At 36.8% G+C, this 22,340-nt stretch overlaps 1 protein-coding gene across 3 annotated transcripts in view; it reads left to right on the forward strand.

Moving 5' to 3' along the window:
* Positions 1-7,793: 7,793 nt before the first annotated feature.
* Positions 7,794-22,340, forward strand: part of tbc1d14 (TBC1 domain family, member 14) — a 54,357-nt gene continuing 39,810 nt past the window's right edge. Inside the window, exons 1-4 of one of the 3 annotated variants that reach the window (XM_066681471.1) lie at positions 7,794-8,010; positions 8,331-8,481; positions 14,505-15,126; positions 16,242-16,359. In XM_066681471.1, coding sequence (XP_066537568.1) covers positions 8,412-8,481; positions 14,505-15,126; positions 16,242-16,359 — 810 coding nt within the window. In that variant the 5' untranslated portion in view covers positions 7,794-8,010; positions 8,331-8,411. Of the gene's footprint in view, positions 8,011-8,106; positions 8,249-8,330; positions 8,482-14,504; positions 15,127-16,241; positions 16,360-20,910; positions 21,376-22,340 lie in introns of those variants that run through there. The other 2 variants (XM_066681472.1, XM_066681473.1) reach the window with 2 other exon arrangements.

The raw sequence follows: 22,340 nt of genomic DNA on the forward strand, positions 1-22,340 counted from the left end.
CCTGATTAAGTTCCTGTATCAAAAATTGGCCTTGGCATTCAGGTCTAATCCACATAAAGCATTTTAAACGGTTATTAATAATAATAATAAAAAAACTCTAACGAATGAATAATATTTGAACATTATTTAATATAAAAGCATGAAAGATGCTTTTGCTTTTGCAGTACACTTCACAAACATCCCCATGGCACGTGTTCATGGTTTTTGCCACAGATGGTACCTGTATTTATAAGTCTAAATAAACAACTTTTTACTATTCTTAATTTTATTATTATTATTATTATTATTATTATTTTATATGTTTGTGGTCACCAACAAAGAGAGCATTAAACAGAAGAGTACCAACAGGGTTCATTATAGAGAGGTTTCAGAAAAATAATGTGTAAGATCATTGAGACTAACATTTTAATTTGATGTCTGTTTTGCTTTGCTTAAACTGCAAAAATTGTGGTTTTAAAGTTGTAAGAAACCTTCAAAGAGTGTATCGGTTTATTTTTCTTTTGCTTTTAAGTTATCCTGGTTTGCGTGTGTGAGCATATGTGGGTTATCACAAAAAACAAGAAAAGAAAAAACATTTGTTATAAAGCAGATTAAACACATGTTCCTGAATCACAATGCAATAATTTTTTTTGGGCGGGTGTGGGGGTGGGTGTCATCTCTTTTTGGTTTAATAACTTTGTTATGCCTGTTGGGAGGATAATGCCAGGCAAAGTCCATTGAGGCTGTGCAAGTGAGCTTAAAAGAGGACTGAGCACCTGAGATTTTTTCCCCTCCTTTTGTCCTTCCATTCTTCTTTGTGAAATCTTTCATCCAAGGCAGTTGTACCCATCACTTCCCTTCCAACACCTTTTCTGAGTCATCCACTCAGTGCCACCCATCCCAAAAGTGGAACCATTGTTCTAAATCCATGTACACTTCCAACAAATTTTGTTTCATTGTTGAGTTTCTAAACCTCTAATAAAGGATTGAACATATTTGTGTGTCTGTGGTGTGAAACTCATTGATAATATATTAAAGCTTTTTGATACGTAGTGTTGCTGAGACAGCTTCAGGGACCTGGGATTGTGGTTTTGAACCCTGCGCCTTGTGACTGCGATGAGTTTGGTGTTTTCTCCCAGTGTCCGTGTGGGTTTCCTTCCAGAGTCCAAAAACACAAGTGGATTGGCTACTCAAAAGTGTCAATATAATCTGTTTTCAAAATGTTAAGTACTCTGAGCTAGATAAGCGGTTACAGACAATGATTGAATCACTCAACATAAGTGTAAAGGGGAAGAGTTAAGCCTGTGCAGGCTGAACTGATGAATAAATGCACTTGCCAAAAATATTGAGACAGATAATGTAATTATTGAATCCAGGTGTTTCATTTAATCCCATTACCTCAGAAGTACAAAATCAAGCACCCAGCCATGCAATCTGCCTTAATAAACATTTCTGAAAGAATGGGTCTATCCAAAGACCTCTGAATATGAGCATGGTACCTAAGAAAGCACAATTTCAACCATTTCAATTTCAGTTTGTGAAATTTTGTACCTCCTAGATATTCCACAATCAGTTGTGAGTGGGGTTATTGAAAAGTGGACACATTTAGGAAGCACAGCAACTCGGCCACAAAGTGGCAGGTCACATTAAGTTACAGATCAGGCTGCTGAAGTCCACATTGTGTTAAAGCCACCAACTGTTTGCTGATACAATAACTACAGAATTCCAGTCCTGCAAAGTGGGGACCTGCTCCATGTAAATGCCTATGTATATAGAATGGAATTTCATAAAATCTGTAGACCTAATGTGTAGGGGTTTTAGTACTTTTGTCCAAACAGTGTTTATATTTCATTCCCCCTAAATTTTCATGTTGACTAAGATAACATTTTTTATATGCATAGCTCATTTAAAAACATGTTTTATTAGTTATATTTAATATAAATACACTGATTTTCACATTGTTTAAACACTATGGTGCCAGTTTAACAATGGATTCTGTTCATTATCTGTTTCAATATGTTAACATTGAAATATAATCATGTCTGTAGTAAACATTTTTCCAACTAAAAAGTCGTATAATAAAAACAACAGAAAACAGCTTGAAAATTATTAACTTATTCACTAACATTAGCGAGATAGCTAATATTAGTTAACCTTAAATAGCCATTTACTAATGTTTGCTCTGTTAAACTGAAATCAGTTCACTAATTAAAAGGTACTAATTATAAGGAGAGAAACAGACACTCGAAACACATATGCACAAAAATCTTGTCTGCCTGTGTAGAGAAGACTTGAACAAACATTCTGATACACATACACGAGAAAGACAATTAAAAAAAGAAAAAAACGTGGCCAAAGTAAGAGACTGGGAAATGTTTCTATTGCAGTTGTTTCTGCATATTGTTTTTCTAGCCTGTTGTGATCATGTATACACTATTTGCAAGGTTTTTAATTTACACAATTACACCCTCTACAGATTTTTTTCCTCATAATTTTTCTCTGTTAGACATAGAATTACAATCAGTGTTCATTCTGTTAATAAATAAATACTCATCTGTAACACTGTATCCTAGTCTAGCATTTGTGACTAAGCTCTCCTCAGTGAACATAGTGTATTCTCAACACTGGTCAATAACAACCTTCTAAAAAATATTCCTAATCTTAAAGTTGAGGTATTTTGCTTAAATTCAACCTTTTCTGGACACATTTGTTGGCCACAAACAAAGGAGTTTTGGGCAGCATAATCGCTCTGCTGTGATGTAATCAACCAATAAAGGCATCCTTCGAAGTATGCGGTCACTGAATTGAACAAACCCAGAATACAGTTCTAGCTTTCTAAGTCAGACTAAAGACTTGCCCACCCATTATGTTTTACTGCCCCTCCAACCAATGCAGTCAAGAACCAGGCCTTCCCAGAAGATAGATGTCTGTTGTTGTAAAGGAGACAAGCTGCAATTGAAACTAATTTTGGAAAAAAATCTTTGAATGAGCATGTGTCCACAAAATTTTGGATATGTGTATACTTTGATACACATACATATCTATTTATGTAATGAGGGTCACCAGGTTTAAGAGAGCTGAGACAAATCACCAGAAATAAAAAAGCAACAGTGCCTTCTAGTGGACAAATAATTTTGTGCCACACAGTTAATATAAAAAAATAGTTCCATAAAAAAGATAATATATTTGCTTTCATGCATTGTTGCAAATATCCCTAAGAATATTTCCGCACTGGTAAAAAAGAAAGCAATGTGTGTTTTGAAAGAGAGGAATTTCATATGTTCAAGATGCCCAAGAAGTAAGAACTTTGGGTCTGACCAAGAGGAACATGTTTTCTAGAAGTGCTCATATAAAAGCTATTCATAAATTAAGCCCACTGAAAATTATTTTCAGTGATGTAAAGAGAAGAATTGCAATTGGTTTTGAATTGGAAAGAAACCCATAGACAGAAAATGAAGGAAAATGTATTCCTATGAGTCCAAGTGCACCATAAATTAAAATATATTAACACATTTTTAATATCTTTTTTGTTTACATATGTTGTAAGGTAGCATAGACAACAATAACCAATAATAGCATGGGTGGCACAGTGGAGCAGTTGTGTCACTTTCACACATCTCCAGGGTCCTGGGGGTGTGGGTTTAAGCCTTGCTAGGGTGACTGTAATACTCAGTAAAATAAATAAATATATAAATAAACAATACACCTCAAGTGTCCCTTTTATCCCTAGATACACAAATTGGACACATGCATGTACAACTATGGACTTCAGTATCCATCACACTCACTTCAGCTTCAGATGGGGTGGTTAATTAACTCATTACATTTACATTTATGGTATTTTGGCAAATGCTCTTATCCAGAGTGACTTACAAAGTTACTAGTATTACAGGTAGGCCAACACAATGTTAGGAGTCTTGCCCAGGGGCTCTTATTGGTGTAGCACAGACCGGGAATCGAACCCAGGTCTCTCACATTGGAGCCAATGGTGTTACCACTACCAACAAGGTGTTTAATTAGCAGAAAAACATCAGGTGAGACCCGAATCAGGATTGAAAATCATAGAAGTAAAGTATGTAGCAATAATGCTGTCAGGAGAAATACTTTTGTGGAAAACAGATAACCATGTTTTATATATAACCGGGTTTTGCACATTTCCCACCACAGGACCACCTATATATCACTACAACACACTATCGCCCATAGGAAAACAATTTGAGAGAACTTGGCTGGGCTGGTTAGACAAAGCTCTGGGCTGTTTCACAAAGGATTTAGGAATTATCTAAATATCTTGAGCCCAGAGTTGAGAACTGTCCAATAGGAATGTCCCTCAGCTCTTGCCTTTGGGACACATTTGACTTGAGGCCTATGTTATTTAGCTAAGCTGGGAAATCCTTTGTGGAATAGGCCCCTTGGTGTGCTCAGCTTTATGGAACACTCTCAGAAAAAAGGTATGGTCACTGAAAGTGCAAACAGTGTAAATGTACCTTTAAATGTACAGCAGTGGTGATAAAGCCCAGTTGTGTTCCCTAAAGGTACATTATGTTCTCTTCTCCAGAAGGAGAGAGAATGTTTTGTAAGATTTATTTACAGAACTGTGTAACATAAAACAACATAAGTCCTAAAGATTAAATTGGCATATGAAATCAACAAAATTTTAAAATGTACAACTATAAAGGAATAGCTTGAATACAATATGCCATGAATTCACACAACTAAATGCAATGTATCTGAGGTATGTGTCACAAACCCAGAATATTCAGGTTATATCATGCTCATGATGGCTGATGAGGTGATGTTTGTGGTGTGTGTGTGCTATAGGCTTGTTTGTGGTGCACTGCGCCTTTCTTTTGGGTCAGCGAGAGTAGTCAACTGAGGTTGGGAGGGAATGCTGGAAAGGGCCATACAAAGGAACGGTTGCCACCTGCAGTTGACATGAGCTCTAGGAGATCTTATGGCATTTTATGATATGAAATGCATTGTAAATAAGATAATAATTTGAATAAATCCATGCTATGCGAGAGCATGACATTAATACTGTATAACAAAGTATTTTTTATAACATATAACACCGGCATCAGTGGTTTTCTTGTTCATTTTAATTAAAAAGAAATACTAGGTAATCTACCAGCAAAGAACAAAGAAGACCAAGAACATTTTGTTACAGGTCAGAGAGTAAAGAACATGAAGATTAATGTGGCTGTGAGCAGCTATATGGAGTATTTTCAAACACACTAACACCACAAAGAGTCTCCCCTCCTCAAAGAAAGACACTCATGCAAAATAAGACAAATTCAGCAGTCCGCCTCTCTCTGTGAGATATAAAATATGTGTAAATGTTGCAGAGTGCTGAGCCCTCTTGCTGAGCTTGTAAATTAAACAACGATGAACTGAGGCTCTGGCCAAAACGCATGAAGTCACGCCAAACACAGCCCCAGAAACACAAACAAACAGAGTGCATTCCTGTATTATTTCCTATTATTCAGCCACAGTTCATGCTGAATAACATACTATTCTTTGGTTCCAGCTGGGAATTAATTTTTCTGGTTCTCGAAACCAGATTATATCGGTGGAAATGCGCTGAATGGTTCCAAATTTAGTTCAGGAACTGGAATGTGAAATATGTGGTGTAGTAGCACCACATTAAGTTCTCTCTGTGAAATACGGTTGAGCTAACAGTTCCTACTCGCCTATGCTCGTTTCAACATTAGGAGACAGTCATTCTATCAGTCAGTAAGAAAAAATGCCTCTTCTAGGCTGGCCCGGCAAAAACAGTTTTTCATTACTCTAAACCCACAAACTTGTCCTGCTATTTGAATGAGTAGCAAATGCGTTCAATGGGGGAAGTGTTTCAAAGTTCTAAATGCACAAGTGGATGTACCCAGCAAAAACGGTTATTCTGTGACAAATTATTTTTTGGGTGCCCACAACGTTATCTTCTTGGTTGTCACTACGTTGTGACAATGCTTAAATGTGATTCCGAAAAAGATTGTGACAACGTGGTCACAACATTCTATAGAATTACATTTCAACATTGTCACAACATAACGATGTTTGCTCTACAGCTGGTGTGAAGTGTAAAGAAATAAGAGACTGTTTTTAAAGGAACAAGCTTGGTTTTATTAATCTCACAGCCTTAGCAAATTAAAAAAATATATATTGGGGGAATGTGTGTTTAGTTTAGACTAGTAAAACATAAATGCAAACTATTATATATAATTAAGTTTAGTCCACATCTGAAGACTTGTTAGCACTAATATCCAACAGCTTGAAAAAAAAAAGAACAAATAATAAATTATTCCTGAATTTACAACCAATAAAAATCTGATTTTTTGGTGGCACCCCTGTAAACCAAACCAGACAATCTACTTACATTTTAAATTGCTGAATTTTCTGATTCCAAACTGGTGGATCTTGCTGAATTTAGTTCACATCTGAACCTATTCCAATCAGTTAAAAAACCTTAAAAGTTAGCACTGTTTGGATTTTACACTCTTTTGATATCCTGCAGCAGTTAATGCTCTAGTTAATATAAACTGTTTTGTAAATGTGTGTTTCTCATATTTTGAATAGACTGTTATAAATAACTTATGAATAATATATTTGGAAAGAGTCTGGTCTTTGAGAATTTTGATATGATCCTTTGTTTGGCCTCCTTTAAAAAAATTTGGACATCCCTGCTCTATAGGGACTGAATTCTGTTGGTGCATTAGTCTCATAGTCCAACAAAAATGTTTAGCCTCAATTCTTTATTTGAGTCAGTCTGGATTTTCCAAGTTCAGTGCGTACAACAGTCCAAAAAGCATAATGAAGAATGTGGTGAAATGAAAAACATTCCATCACCACTGCTCCCTCAATTACTATGGTGTTCACAAGTGACAAGTGTCTGTGGTGTTGCCTGAGCAAGGTCATACTCCACTTCAACAATTTTTTTATTCTCCTCGAAAAATGAAATATCGACACCTCCCATACCAGACCTTTATGCTCTAAAATCGATTCTCAGATCAAAATATCAATAATTTTATACTTCAATCAACTAAACTAGATATTGTCTAAATGATACACGGTTAGTAGGAACTACTTTTATTGTTTCAGTATTGGTATGGAGATATTTCAGCAGGTATTGTATCAAAAGTCATAATTTTGGTATAATGACAACGCTAGTGGGAACCTGTAAAATGTTCCCCAGCTCTGTATTCACTTAATATCACATGGGATATTGCTATGCTCTCTGTTTAATAAGCATACATGATTGTGGGAACTTATTAAACTAAAATGAAATAATTAAAAATAGAGGAGGTATGGCATGCAACAACATTCTGAGTAGTTTTGTGCCTCAAACCCCAACCCAAACTAAGAGTTTGATTCAACATGATACGAAATGATTAGCAAATTAAACCTGGAAAATTACCTTGAAATGGGTCCCATTTGATCAAAGCATAATGGGCTAATGTGTTTTTGTTGAACAGTGGAACAAACGGCCCTAGGTACATAGTACCTTGGGAACATAGGGAACATAAATAGACTCCAGCTAGTGCATAAAATATGTTGTCTAGGGAAAGTCAGTAGGGGAGTTTTTCCTGAAATGGAGCAGACCCACTGTAGCTTTTCATTAATATTGACTAACATTAACAGATATTTATATCACATTGCGTGTGTTACATGTAGGAAATCTCTATATAAATTGTTTAAAGTCAGAACCATCCGTTAATAATAATTAATTAACATATAAAAGAGACATCAAGTGTTTGCTTCCTCCCAGAAGAGTTAACGTAACATATTCATATTTAACTTCCTCATAACGTCTTGTTTAGATGTATGGAAATAAAACCTTACTAGTTACACTTCATTCGCAGTGTTACTTCGTACGAGTGAGAGCGAGTGTGTATGTGTTTGTGTGGCTGTAAACCCAGGTGTACAGTGAGGAGAGTGCGATTGCGTTGATATTTATTATTCCTCAGGTGCTCAGGTCGAGGCGCTCTGTTACACATTGTTGGGAAGTTTGTTGTAAGATGGCGGCGGCAGCAGCAGGTAGTAGACTTCTGTGTTGCTCGTAGAGTCTTTTTATTTTTATTTTCTTGTGAAGGATTAATGCTTTTTGGTTGCCGCTTGGAGGCAATACCGCGTCTCTGCACTAAAAGTAGTCGATATTTTTTGGTTTAGCTGGAGTGATGTATATAGAAACGGATGAAAGGCACTCAACTAATGTTATAAACATTAAGGCAGCTTGTTGTTGTTAGGTTAAAGCTGGCCATTGTTTATAAACAAGGTCTTACTCTGAATTTTCACGTAACAGTGAATGCAGCGGGCTGTTTTCATGAGCTAATGCTGTGCTGTTTGTATGTTTTCAGGGAGGTATAGGGAGAAGATGAGGTGATGAGAGCAATAGAGAGTGAAGAGGACTACTTCGTCCACATGCAGGAGCTCTGAGTATGTTGAAGATGGCACAAATAACAGTTACAGAACAGAAAGAAAACAGCAAAAACTCGCACACAAAACCTGGTGAGTAGTATGAGAATGATCTAAGACATAATTAACCAGCAAACAGGTGTCATAACACACTGGCCTGAATTCAGCTCTGTGGTGCTATTATAAGGAAATATAACCTTTGTGTAAAACTGTGTAATGCTTTTATAACAATTAGGAATGTTGTGTAGATTGTAGTAGATTGTAGATTGCAAATTAAATGTTTATAAATAGTAGAAGTTTGTGGTGTTCTCTGCAAATTTAAGTCTGTTTAATTATTAACTTACACTGATCAGGCATAACATTAAAGCCTCCCCTTGTTTCCTCATTCACTGTCTATTTTATAGGCCCATATTTAGGTACATTTACCATTTATTTGCATTTTGTAGTTATGGAAATACAGACCGTAGCTTGGATTTGCACTGCATTTTTTTAGCCCCCTTTTACTTTATACTTCAATGTACAGGACCACCATCAGGTAGCCTATTTAAACAGAGGATCATTGTTAGTACTGCAGTGACACTAATGTGGTGGAGGTGTGTTAGTGTGTGCTGCCCTCGTAGGAGTGGATATACATTTGTGTCATTGCTGGACAGAGAATAGCCAATCACCCAATTAAATCCAGGCAACAGCATCCTGTGTCCACTGATGAAGGATTAGAGGTTGAATAACACTATTGGTTATTGAAGAACCAGGTGAACTGGACAACCTGGAGATTTAGCGAGTCAATTTCCAGTCATGGAAACACTAGGAAAATATTAAAATTGCAAAAGAAGGAAAAGTGTTATTTAACATTGAAATCATTTGGCCACAGATTAATCTATTGAAATTGTAAAGCTGCATTATCCTGTGGAAAGTGAACATCATACAAGCTTTTGATCAGAGTGTTTAAGTGGAGCAAATAATGTAGTGGCATGATTTTGCCCTGAGTTATGGTTTTTTTTTAAAGTTCTCACCCTCCCATGCTGTCTTATGTGAGCATTTTTTGTGGATCACTCAGAATTATGTTGCTCTTATATGAAATATGTTGTCCCTCAGTGTAATATCAATGCCATAATTCCTCAAGTCATTCATAATGATTTATGGATATTGACAAATTAAATTGTTCTTTTTCCATGGCAGAGATAGCATGGTAAACACACCCAAAATGTGCAACCTGTTTCAGACAGAGCACACAAGGTTTCAGCATGGATAGATTTAACAGCATCATGTTTTGAGTAGCGAGAATAACAAATTTAAACTGAGGAAAATGGAATTTATAAACATGCAGTTGAATTACAGTTGATTAAAATGGCATGGGAATATAAAAAATAAGTGATATTTCTTTTATTTAATACATACTTATTTTGTACTAGAGCATCAAAATCCATGAATGCACCATGAGTATGCTTTTTTTCCCTAAAATATTGACATACACGCAAATAGTACACCACTTCTGCTGGGTTTATGGCTAGATAGTCCACAAGGCAATTACATACACATTTTTAAAAAGTACATTTGCTACATGCACCAGGTGGAGTAATTAATGTAAAAGGTGAGTAGTGGGAATAAGATAAGCTGTATTGGACTGTAGAAGATAAGCTGTAGAAGAGGGTGAATACTGAAAATTAGGGGTTAGAAACAGAAATGTCTGCAGAATCACACTGGTGACATGCACAATAGGCCTGCTTGAAAGGGCAGTGTTATCGGATATCAGTGATGAGTGACATATGACCCGACGCTGATGTTTGACGCAAGCTAATTGCCCATGCAGGGTGTGGGGAAGGAATCAATAGACTTAAGATTTTAACGCTTATGCAGGAACAGCACATCAGAGAGAACTGTTATAAACATTGCAGCATGAAATGCCCACTGTTATAATAATTTAAACTCCAGAAGCAGCAAACAATAATTACAACAAATATTAATTCCTCACAGGAAAATGGTTGTCCGGGGAGGGAAAAATTAACAAGCCACAGTAGGAAAACAATGCTACAAGCTCTGGGAAAAGAGGGGTGCGGGGATGCATGAAAATAGGTAAACAAATTAAAATAATAAAAAACATTAATAGAGGTGGAAAAATAATTAATAGTTTTTAAAATGTAGATACACGAAAACAATTTTATAGCATGCAACTGCTGACACGACAGAACACCACATAAGAAGTCCCATGCTATGCAAATTCACATAGCACATAAGACAACAAGTAGCTATAGCACAGAATGTGTGAAAACATAAGTTGTCATTAACACTTAATGTATAAAATATGTAAAACGTTAATATAACAAATTAGTTCGATATTTTATGGTTATGTTTTAATAAAAATCTACATTACTTTATTGTGCAGCATTAAATGCAGGATTCAATAGTTTTGAACTGTAGCCACTGAATAGCACAATAGCCACTGAACTGTAGTGTTGAGTAAGGCTGTGTAGCCAGTTTGTAATATATAATTAAAAAAATAAATCTTAAGTGTGCCAGCAAATCATTGAGCCCAGTCTTTTTTCATTATGACTGAGTCAAATTTTACTTCCAAACTGTACTTTTTAAACTTGGCGGTTTTACACGTCACCTAAGGCACAAGATTAGCTAGCATTCTAAATGCAGTCTTGATGCTTGTTGTGGTTGTTGGTTTATAGATATAATTAATCTACTGTGTGTGGTTTTCTCTGACTGGGTCACTACTTATAATTAGTGAATACAGCTTGTACCATTGTTAACACAGATATTGTAACATGTGGACACAGTTGGTATCATGGCCATAGAAAAGCTTGACATTGAATAGACCGCTGCATGTGTCATGCTCAATGTGAAGCCTCTCCTACAGGGGTACAGTACTTTTCAATCCTAATAGAGGATTTTTTTTTTACTATTAATAGGTAAACAAAGTCAATTAGAGTGATTAGATTTCAAGCAATTCATTCTTCATAAATACCTTGAAAGCTTTTATATTTGTCCTCACGTGGTACAACCAAAAATGTGCTGGTCCTGTTTAAAAACAAAACCTTATTGTTTTTCGCATGTGCATGTTTGTATCAGGTGCAGGATTTACTGCTAAATTTCTTGTGAAGCACATATAAAAAGCAAATCATAAATACAACAGATAAACATAAATGCTGCATGTTTGCAGAAGAATACAGTTTCTAGCTGCTTAGAAAATCAATAAAAATGACTAGGGGTGGTCAGATATTTACATAAGAAAAAGTTAAGTTCAAATCCCTTTTTTTAACATGGCTAACAAAATATTATACATGTAACATGCCTGTTACAGATATGTATATTTCACCTTAAGCTAATGGTCTCCTCCACAGATGAATCAGTTATTTTGGGTCATAGAGGTGATCAGTACTTCTGGCATTTGATTATGTAACTGCACATTAAGTAGGGGTGTGTAGCCTGAGGGGACCCAGACCCTGTTTTATAGAGCAAAATTAATACAAAGTGTACTTAAATTTAACACAACGTTAATCTAAATCACGCAAAATTATGTCTGAATATTAGTGTCCGGTCAATTAGGATTGGGACAGAACTATGCCAAACTACAATGAAAACATTGTCGTGCAAACTACATGAAAAAGGTCTGTTAGCACAAGTGGTAAAAATGTTGCAATGTAGCCTGAGTTGAAAAATTCACAAATGTAGCAAGAGTAACTTTGTAGCAAGGTATAGTTACTTACTCAATATTTTGCAGTTGGCATAAAATATGCAACCCCATCAGACAGAGGTTCAAGTTTAGCTGGTTTTGTATGGATATCAAGACTTGCTGCACAAATTCTATCATTTTTCATTGTTTCCTTATTTTATTAGTTGTACAAATACATTTTAAGTCATTGTTGTGTAACATAATTGTATTGAAGTAATTTTAACTATCGCTTGCACATTTGTAATTTTTGGCAACAGACATTTTATTAAAAAAAATGTAAGCCAAGTTCATGAGTGCTAACCTCAAGATCATCATCTTTAAATAATCTAAACCAAAACTCACACATACTTTTTGACACAACATTATCCCTAACAGAACAAATCCATGCACTTCTTTTGCAGTGCGTTTTCTTTGATGCAAAGCTTAACAAATGCAGTGACAAACAAATTCTTCTAATTTTAGGGTTATATTTTGTTGAATGTGTCTAACTAGACACAATATTGGGTGTCTAGTTAACTGGTGTGAATAGACATAATATTGAGTTTTCAAGAACGAGACGAGACGTGATTTTTGAAAATATTCGGGGAAAAGTTTTGGAGTTTTATTTGACAAAGTCAAAAAACGCTATCTCAGCAGACTGGTTTCTCTCCTGCATGACTTAACGGTGTATGATGTATGCAGGAGTTTCCAGCTTTTAATTGAATCAGGGTGTGACCTAATAGTCATCTTTGGAAAAAAAGGATTTATACATTTGTCACACATTGTCAGAGAGCACATGAGACTCTACTAGAGATTACTAATAGCTCCTTGTGATTAGAGGTCTTTGTGGCCAATGTGAGGTAATTATGGACCTTATGAGAAGTGCAGCAGTCTTAGCTTTTTTCTTTTTTTCTTTTAATAGTTGCCAAATTTCTTTCTGATGCAACATCTGTGAGCAAATCACACTCGTGAAACATTTCTAAATTTCAAAATAGCTGTTGCACTTTATTGTAAAATGAAAATAAAAGCTAGCTTTCTGATATTTGGATTTATAATAAAGTGTTGAATAAATGATTATTGAGCTAAATTGAGCTAAATCGTGCTAGCTTTTGGAAAACAAACTATGTTCAACATCTGGAATCCTCAATTTTGGGACAAGGAACATCACCCTAATCCCCTTTTAATAAGTTCAGAGGCTGGTTAAGTCCTCTATTGCACTTTTTGTTGGAGATTTTCTATCAAAAATTTGGAAAAATAGAAAGAAACTACTATGACTACTATCATGACTGGAATGCAGTTCTGTCTCTGGTGTTTCTGATTATGTGGTTATTTATAGATAAGTCACACAGTTTCACAAAACAGGAATGCATAATATATTTATGAATGTCTTAGGCACAGTGTCTTTGTTAGATTTTTATAAGTTTCTTTGGTGTGATGCCATATTAATCATACCTCTCATAGCCACATTGTGTTAATACCACTCCTAGGCTTTTGCTCATTATCTTTTAGGCCCTAGGCTTAGTTTGTGCCTTTTAACTAGAACTGGATTTTCTCGTCCATGCCCTGTTTAATTGTGAAAGGAACTTCAGCCTCCAGTCTTGGAATTATAATTTGTGATTTTAAGAATGGGCCTTTTAAAAATATTGATGTTGCTGAAATATAAAGTTTAATTTTGCAAAACTTTATCATGAAAATGTAGCTTTGACATCAGAACAGTGATGTGGTCAGAAATAAATTGCAGCTGGGTCTAAATAATTTCAGCTTCATAGCATTTTCAACCAGTGGCATAGGCAAAAGTGGATTATGCACTTTATGCGCTTCCTTCACAAAAACAAGGCTGTGGCAGCGTCTCATGTGTCTCACGCTCCTGCTCTAACTTGTGGGAATATGTGTACACAGTGGTCCTTTTTGAAGCTGTTAGACCTGTGGTCTTGCTCTTGAGTCAGAAACCTTTGAGAATAAAGTCAGAAACCTTGGTGAATAAAGTCTGAATCTTTTTAACTTTTTTATTTAAAAATAAATAAATAAATAAAAACACATTGACCTTATATTTCAGAGATGTAGTCAGTATATTCCATCTGAGTCTTCTGTGCACTATGTGGAACAGGACTGTGGGTTCGTGTTGAGAGTGGACACAGCAGACTCAATCGCTTTTCATTGTTAAGCATATCATCGATAAATATCCAATTAATCTGTGTTTGTCACAATTTATTTTCAAGTAATATTATCTTGAAAATATGATTGATTACAGCTGCCGGTGTTTGTGTGTTGGCTCTTGATTGCAAGAGCAACACCCCCCCCCCCACACACACACACACTTCTTCTTCCTTTTTTAAGGTGACTTCAAATTTTCAAGCTTTTGCTAAGGCGTGATTGAAAAAAGTTAAGAAACACTGGTGTTGTCATAGATGCTCTGTCTACAACCTGTGATGATTCTAAACAGGAACTATTTTTCCAGGTTTACATGCTGCTGAAAATGGCTGTGCTTTTGGACCACGTACCCTGGACCACTGTAACAGCCCTGTGCCTCAGTACTGCCTTAACAGCTACAGTCCTGCTTCACACTCTAGTGCCTCCTGTGTTGAGGAGGACAAATGTAGTGTCGCCTCTGAAGACTCTGGAATCCCAACACTGGAAATAAACCCGCCTGAGCACATGCATGTGCAGCCTTTTGGTTCCAACAGCAGTGATGATCCTGCCACACTACCACTGGAATCTTCAGATGGAACTTTGCACAAATCCTCTACATTTCCCCGCAGCAGTTTGGAGTCACGCCTCTTCAGTACCCCCAGCAGTGCCCGTGCAGGCGCTGGAGTTTTGAATTGCAGTGATGAAATCTCTGTCTGCAGTGTGTCCAGCCTGAGCACAGAGCTGTCTGCAACGCTATCACTTAGCAATGATAACATTATCGACTTTGTGGTTACGTCAGACTCCAGTGCTGTTGTCACTTTTGAGAACAACAGTGATGCTGTCTCAAGGTGTCCTGATGTTGATGATCCACAGCAGCGTCACCAGGGGGCACTGACAACAGAGGAGTTCAGGTCGAAAAGAACAAGTCCCATCATGAGCTTCATCAATAGGTATAACTTACCAGCTATTGTTAAGCCTGAACATTTATTTGTGTTTATACTACTAATGCTACAAACCTTAACTTTATATATAAGTGATTTTTTTGCCCCAGATCCTGATCTAAGTCTTTTAATATGAAGTATCTGAAGAGTATATATAGAGTCCCAATCCGATATTTACATTTTCCTAGATAGTATTGGTATACAGTGCACACTTCAAGTACATTATAGTTATTAATATCAGACCAGTGTATCAGCTTGAGCCTGAATAGCTCACATTAAACAAAAAATTGCCATTATCAACATTTCAAAATGACTAATATATTCCCAATACTTCTTTGAAGTGCTCAAGTAGCTTAACATTCACAGTCACTACAAATAAAATCCACAGATCCACTCAGTCCAGTAGAGTTACTGCTGCCGCATCAGACATTTCTGAAAACTAAGCAGAGGGTTTTTAATTTGAAGAGAAGCAGAGTCAGATCACAACAACATTTACAAAGCTTGCTGCATTTTAGAAACACCGCTGCTGGATGGAATGTTCACATTGGTCACGATGAGGAGGAGGTGGGAATGTGAGCTTGCCGCCTAGAGGAAACAGGATCGGACTTAAGATCAAGCTCAATAAATCTGATACAGATCTGTCACAAACCTTTCTTAACACAGAAAGGTTTGTGTATCACTTTGTATATGTTACATTTCTAAATGTGTGCACATAGTTTGTCTTTGATTGTTGATGTAGAAATTTGTGTAAATTAGTTTAATGAGATAATTATAGTTTAATGGATCGTTTTTTTTACATAGTGCCATAAAATAACACCTCTATCTTCCAGCACTTGGTAGGGCTGTGCACCTGTATACTTTTTGTTTCACCACTCTTCATACTCCCAGGACACTGAGACCATGGACAAAACCCTAGTTTGAGAATCCCTGCTTTTTAAACTGTAAATTTCTGATTTGTCATCAATGAATGATTGAATGAGATAAGTACTTAATTGGCTGATTAATTAATTTGTATTCTTTTTTTTTGTTGTAATTTCATGAAGGAAGAATGTTCCGTCTCTCTCGCTCTCTCTCTCTCTCTCTCTCTCTCTCTCTCTCTCTCTCTCTCTCTCTCTCTGTCTCAGGAGTCTTTTCTCTAAGAAGCTGAAGGATGTTAATGCTGTGGAAGGTCACAGAGAGCCAGGTTGGAGGCTCTTTGGTCGAGTTTCTCCTTTGGCCAGAGATCCGAAAACAATGCTGCAGGTAAGAAATATTCTTCCTCTCTGATTAAAAAATGTGTACTATTGTCTATGTTGTGGTTTATACATTGTTTACTGGTAGTGGGTGTTGTAGGACATATTGGTGAATATGTTTTGATCAAAATAGTCGTCTTCAATGACACAATTTTGTGGGATATTAAGAATTATGCAAGTGTTTGTCAAGTCAGATTAAGTGTGAAAATAGTTACCCCAGAGTTCCACCTGTTGGTGGCTATCAGTTGTTGCATGCTTTTCTTAACCGGCTGCAGGGCTTCAGTAGAGTGATGGTGGTGGGGGGTGTACAGTTAACAGTTCAACACTGCTGTGATTTTAGCCTCTAGCTTTTTTTCCTAAAACATGGAATCCTGTAACAGTGGAACTTTGCACTTTGCTGTGGCTTTTGTTAGTTTACTGCCCCACAGTCCTCTAATATTGTGGTATCAGGGAGCTCTGCATAGTTTTAAAGGGATAATTGATATTCTATAAATTAGTGGTGTTTAAATATTAACACATTTATTGCATTAACTTTCAACAGCAGTACTCTAACTGTTTTAGTGTGAGGCCCCCTTTGTGGATGGTGGCCACCTAAACCCAGTCTACCCTGGGAGTTGCTATTTAAGGTGCAAGCTGTGCTATCATTAGAATAGTTATGAAATCAGTGGCCCAACCCTCAACCTTCCCCATTTGTGTGTTCCTCTCTTGAGAAGTCTTTATTTTATTTCCATTTTCAGGATGAACTGTGACAAGGTCATAAGTTTGTATGGCTTCAGTGCCTTAATAGATAAAATCTACAACCACAACATACACTGCAACCTGCCATCACTGTTTTATGCAACCATATTTTATATAGATTTCATCAATTTTTTTTGTGCTAAGTGCTCCTCCATTATTGATTTCAATTGATTAATGAAGTCATTGTGTATCCAGAAAGATTTTGTTGTTTCCACAGATATTCCTCACTTGCACATTGTCTCAAAAGACATGGTGCTGTTCAAAAGACAGTCAATGCCTTACAGGGTACATAATATTAAAAAAAACGTATTTGCACATTAATTTGGGAATCTAGAGAGCATATTATATTTCCATCTTTCACCCTGTTCTTCTATGATCAGGGATTTTATAGCCCTCTGTGTCACTGCTGGAATGAGAATAGTCTGTCAGCAACAAATCAGCTACTGTCTCTAAGTTTACATCTGCAAAGTGGACAAAGTAGGTGTGTGGACAGTGAGTGGACACAGTGTTTTAAAAACTCTGGCAGCACTTCTGTGTCTGATCCACTTGTACCAGTAGAAGTTTCCCAATACATCTGAAGATGCTTCTCCTTCATTCACCTTAAGTGACCAGGAGGAGTTAATGTCATCAGGCATTACCCACCGTTCATTGGGTGTTTCAACCCTGAACCATGACATCCTCCCGGTGGTGGGTCAGCAGTGGTGGCCAAGTCAAAGCCCAACTTCTCCTCCTGGCTTTTAGCTTAACTCCTCTCTTCTGCTCCATAACCAGCAAGAGGCTCTTTCTGCTGCTTCCCCCATCCTGGGAGCTACTGTCTTCCTCTCCTTCCCTGTCATTCCAATGGCTGTGAGCATTCCTCACACTGACTGGGCTGGAAATCCTCTACAGATGACCTCAACCGCGAGCAGCCATACATGCCATCCTTTCCCCTACAATCATGCAGAAGGTGTTGGTTGTTGGCGCTCTTACTTTCAAAGGCTTTCCCTCTTCCTAACATACATCACCACCATGTCAGTGTCACTGCAGCATTGAGAGTGATCCATCTCAAAACACCTGCTCTGTGGTTGTGGGGCTTCTGACAATTTGAAGAACAGGATGAAAGGGTGAAAATAAAGTATACAGAGCAAAAAATGGACAGCCATTGAATATCTGACAATCTCTTGACTTCCTGGGTTTAGAGGACGAGAGGTCCAACTATTTTTTTCCCCCCACGTACAATAAAATGGAAATGTGTTGCAACACACCACCAAGTCTTAGGTGAAATATTTGGGAATATTCAAGATTCAACAGGTAATCTTGGCAAAAGCACTGCTGTGAGCAATACTTCGTTGACATGTACCGCAGCACCTCAAACACAGCTACACACTTAGAGAGGTGGCATCTTTGAATGTTACCTCTGTATACCAGCTAATGATGTGCTTCAGCTTTAATTTTTGATTCTAGTTTTAGATTTTAATTAGGTTTAATTATGATCATTAAAGGAACACTTGCTAAGCTTTGGTATTTTTGCTCCTAGGGGTCCTCTTACAGTTGCAGGAGTGTAATTAATTTTTTATTTAATTTAAGTTTTATTACATTAAAATACAATGTTATATAATATACACACGATGGTTCTCTGGAGGAAATACATTTGGATGTTATTGGCTGCAGTTGTCTTAAGGACCATTGTGTATATATTCGCATAGACATTTTAAGTAACATTTTCTACTTGATTTGAAAATGACAGCTGCTGTTTTTTCTTTCTGTCTTTCTTTCTTTCTTTCTTTCTTTCTTTCTTTCTTTCTTTCTTTCTTTCTTTCTTTCTTTCTTTCTTTCTTTCTCACCCCCACCCCTTCTGTATCAGTATATCAGTAACTGTATCTGACTGAGGGATCAGGTGACTGTTTCAGTTTCCACTCATGTTCAGCTCCATAGTAACGGATTTAAAGCTGAAGCTGATGATCTTACTCAGCTTCGGAGCTCCTTACCTTACAGCTTTTCTTTTGTGTCTTTCTGAACCTGCATTTATTTTCAGATAGTGAAACTTCATGTTTGTACAATGAGAAAAAGCAGTATTGTTAGGTGAATGTTAAAAACATGTTCATTTGTTAATATCAGATTAGTAATTACTAAAGAATCTGTAAGTGTAAGTGATTTATTTAACTCTAATTTTGCTTTTAACTACTATACTGAACCTAATGTGATTTATGCTGAAATGACTTTAATCAGGCCAAAGCATGTGCTGCTTATAATCATCAGGCTTTTTGGTAACTTGGTAAAACTTTTTGTTAGTGATGGTAGCTAATTTTTGAAGTCTTGTGTTAAGCTGGAAAAAGTATGCAGGTGTGTTTTTTAAAGTGCAAGGTTGTATGGAGCAGTGGACTGTGATCTTGATTATCTTTTAAATAAGTATGATATACCTTGGGTTACTGATGGTGTGGCTCTGATATTTTTCCTCCAATTGCCGCTGTCTTGACTTTATGTCGTTTATGTAGTTTTAGTAGTCTTATCTCCATCTTTTAAATTATTCTCTGTCCTGTGCTGCATGATGGCTTACATAGAGCTTTTAACACAATATCTAATGCCATCATGATTTTTTTAAAGTCGTGACATATCGACCTACCAAACCGCTGCTCAGTGTAAGTTAGTGATTTTGCTGCTAGATTTAGTGACTTTCCAGACCATCTAGTGAAATATTATGAAGAAAAAACCCACTGGTACCAAATCTAACTACTTTCTTTACAAACCGTAGGCACTTTTTATTAGATAGTCGATAGTAAAACTCATTAGAACACCGTGAGTCGGAGATGTCTCCGCAGCTCCTGTAGTTTTTAGAGATGGAGCAACGGGAGACATGGCTGTCTCTCCATGGTCCCTTGGCTCACAAAGACAGAGCTCCAGGAGACACAGCTTCCTATTCGCGGTACCTCGGCTCCCAGAGACAGCTTCAGGAGAGACAGCTCTCTCTCTCTCTCTGCGGTTCATCGGCTCCCAGAGACGAAGCTGCAGCAGCACTCTCCCAGAGGTGCAGCACTCAGTCAGTCCGCATGGCAGATCACACAGATCAGAATAAGCTGCGAATGTGCAAACAGTGCTGCCAAAGACACGTTTGCTTCATTTTACATTTTATTTACTCTTTTTAATGAACCTCTGACCAAGATAACACATTTGATTGAAATATTCAGCTTAATTCAACCCATAAACCCATGCCTTATGAGTATATGAGATGAGACTAAATGCACGATTGGACCTGGAAATGGTAAAACATCACCATGGCGTCACATTTAACCAGCGGATTAAACGGTATATGAAACCGTCATAAATAATCTGCACAAAATGTGCTTAAATGTGTACTCATAGTTGGAAAATACATCACAGGGTTTCTTACTAGTTTTGCAGATTTTCTAAAGCTAAGTGCCCAATTTCTATGTAGTCTGTCTTATCTATTGTTCATTTAATATTACACCTTGTATCCTGTTGTAATTCAGATTTGTCAGGATTTACTTGTATATTCTAATTTTAATACTATGCAAATTTAAAAGAGTTGACTACAGAGAAATAAAGAGCCAGAATAGTAAGAAAGAGAGCTGTGTAGTAAATTTGAGGATTTGATGAGATTAAGTCTGTTCTGTGTAAGATCCAGACATGAGAAGCCGATCTGTCTGAAGCCTGAGTCCACAAAGCAGAATCCACTCCATCAGCTGTTGATTAGAATTACTGAGTGGAGGAGGGACTGCAGTGAGTGCAGAGACGACGTCTATTAACACAGGAGATGCTATCTGCTGTGTTTCTCTGATGCAGCACCACCTCCCTGTGTAGCGTCAGAGCACATGCTGAGAGAGTGAGAGAGAGAGTGACACAGCAGTGGAACCTTTTATGGAGGGAGCATGAGAGGACAATGTAGAAATGAAAGGGAATGAGGAAATGGCATGGTAATAGAAGCTAGGAGAGTGCAAGTGTGAGCTTGAATGGAAGAAGGGTGAGTCTCTGCAGGAAAATTAGTGAGAGCAGTAGAAGCTTAAAAAGAGAGGAAGATGGACAGTGTTAGCGGCTAGGAGAGCAGGAAAAACAGGGATGCTAGCAGGGAAAAACAAAAAAGAGAGACTGTAAATGCTGAAAGAGATAGCCAAAACAAGAGGTAAAAAACCGGAATGAGATGTGGGTTGTCTTCAGTCTTTTAAATTGTTCAAAAGCTCTATCATCGAGTAAGTAATTCAGTTACACTGTGAGGTTTAAGGATTTCTCTCTGATGGAGAAGATGAATGAAACACTAAACCATAGATGAATCTACAGTACTACAGCGTTCATGGTGAGTGTGGGACTTTCATACTTGTAATAGCTGTAGCTTTGTGTATATTGGAGTGTACATGTGTTTGTCTTAAGTCACAAAACTGCTTAGTTCACAAGTAATTAGTGCTTGTATCAAACAGATTACAACAAAGCTAAGTTACTACAATGTTTTCCTAAATTTCATAATCGTGTGTGAATCATTGAATCAGATTAAAACTACATCAGCAGAATTGCAATCTTGTATATATGTTTGGTATTAGAAATTATATGTACATATCTGTACAGACATCAGAGACCCTTCATGTATTTATATACCAGGACAAATATTAATTTAGTAAGAATAATACACCTTTCAGAGACATTTCTGAGGTTTTTAGATATAAAATAATGAAAATAAATAAATAAATAAATATGTTTCCTTGCATTCCAAGATTCCTTCTTTGAGAAAATCAAGCTTCACTCTGGCTTTTGTCCATCTCTCCAAAGTGAGAGGAAGACTCAATCCTCTGGGTCTAAAAGGAATGTGTAGTTGTTAAGTATATGTTACTAGGATGGAACACCAAAAATGATAGCTGAGATATGAAAGAAGATTGTATGAATTAATGTGCCTAAATTTGTTATTAAGTTTGCCTATTGGAAATAATTAAGATTGTTTTACTTGTGGGGAGCAGAAAACACTAATAGCATAGTTATGAGGTATGGGCAAAATGGCTGCAAATTTCATTCAAAATTCAAAGCAAGTTTCCTGAATGGAAGAGTGGATGCTATAATTTAAAATTTAAATATAAAATTTAAAGGCACTAAATGCTGGAGGAAAAATGGTTTCTTTTGTTATTCCAGCCTAAGTGTATGAATAGTATTTGACTAAAAATGTAAGTTAAGTTTTGACGTTTGTATGGTAAATTGTATCCCAATTCCTGCAGTAAATGGTTAAGATTTTTCTCATTAATCTACCAGTACAGGCCTGAGGTTTATTCCTTTCAC

Source organism: Hoplias malabaricus, chromosome 9 (assembly GCF_029633855.1).
Source record: "Hoplias malabaricus isolate fHopMal1 chromosome 9, fHopMal1.hap1, whole genome shotgun sequence".
NCBI classification, from domain to species: domain Eukaryota; kingdom Metazoa; phylum Chordata; class Actinopteri; order Characiformes; family Erythrinidae; genus Hoplias; species Hoplias malabaricus.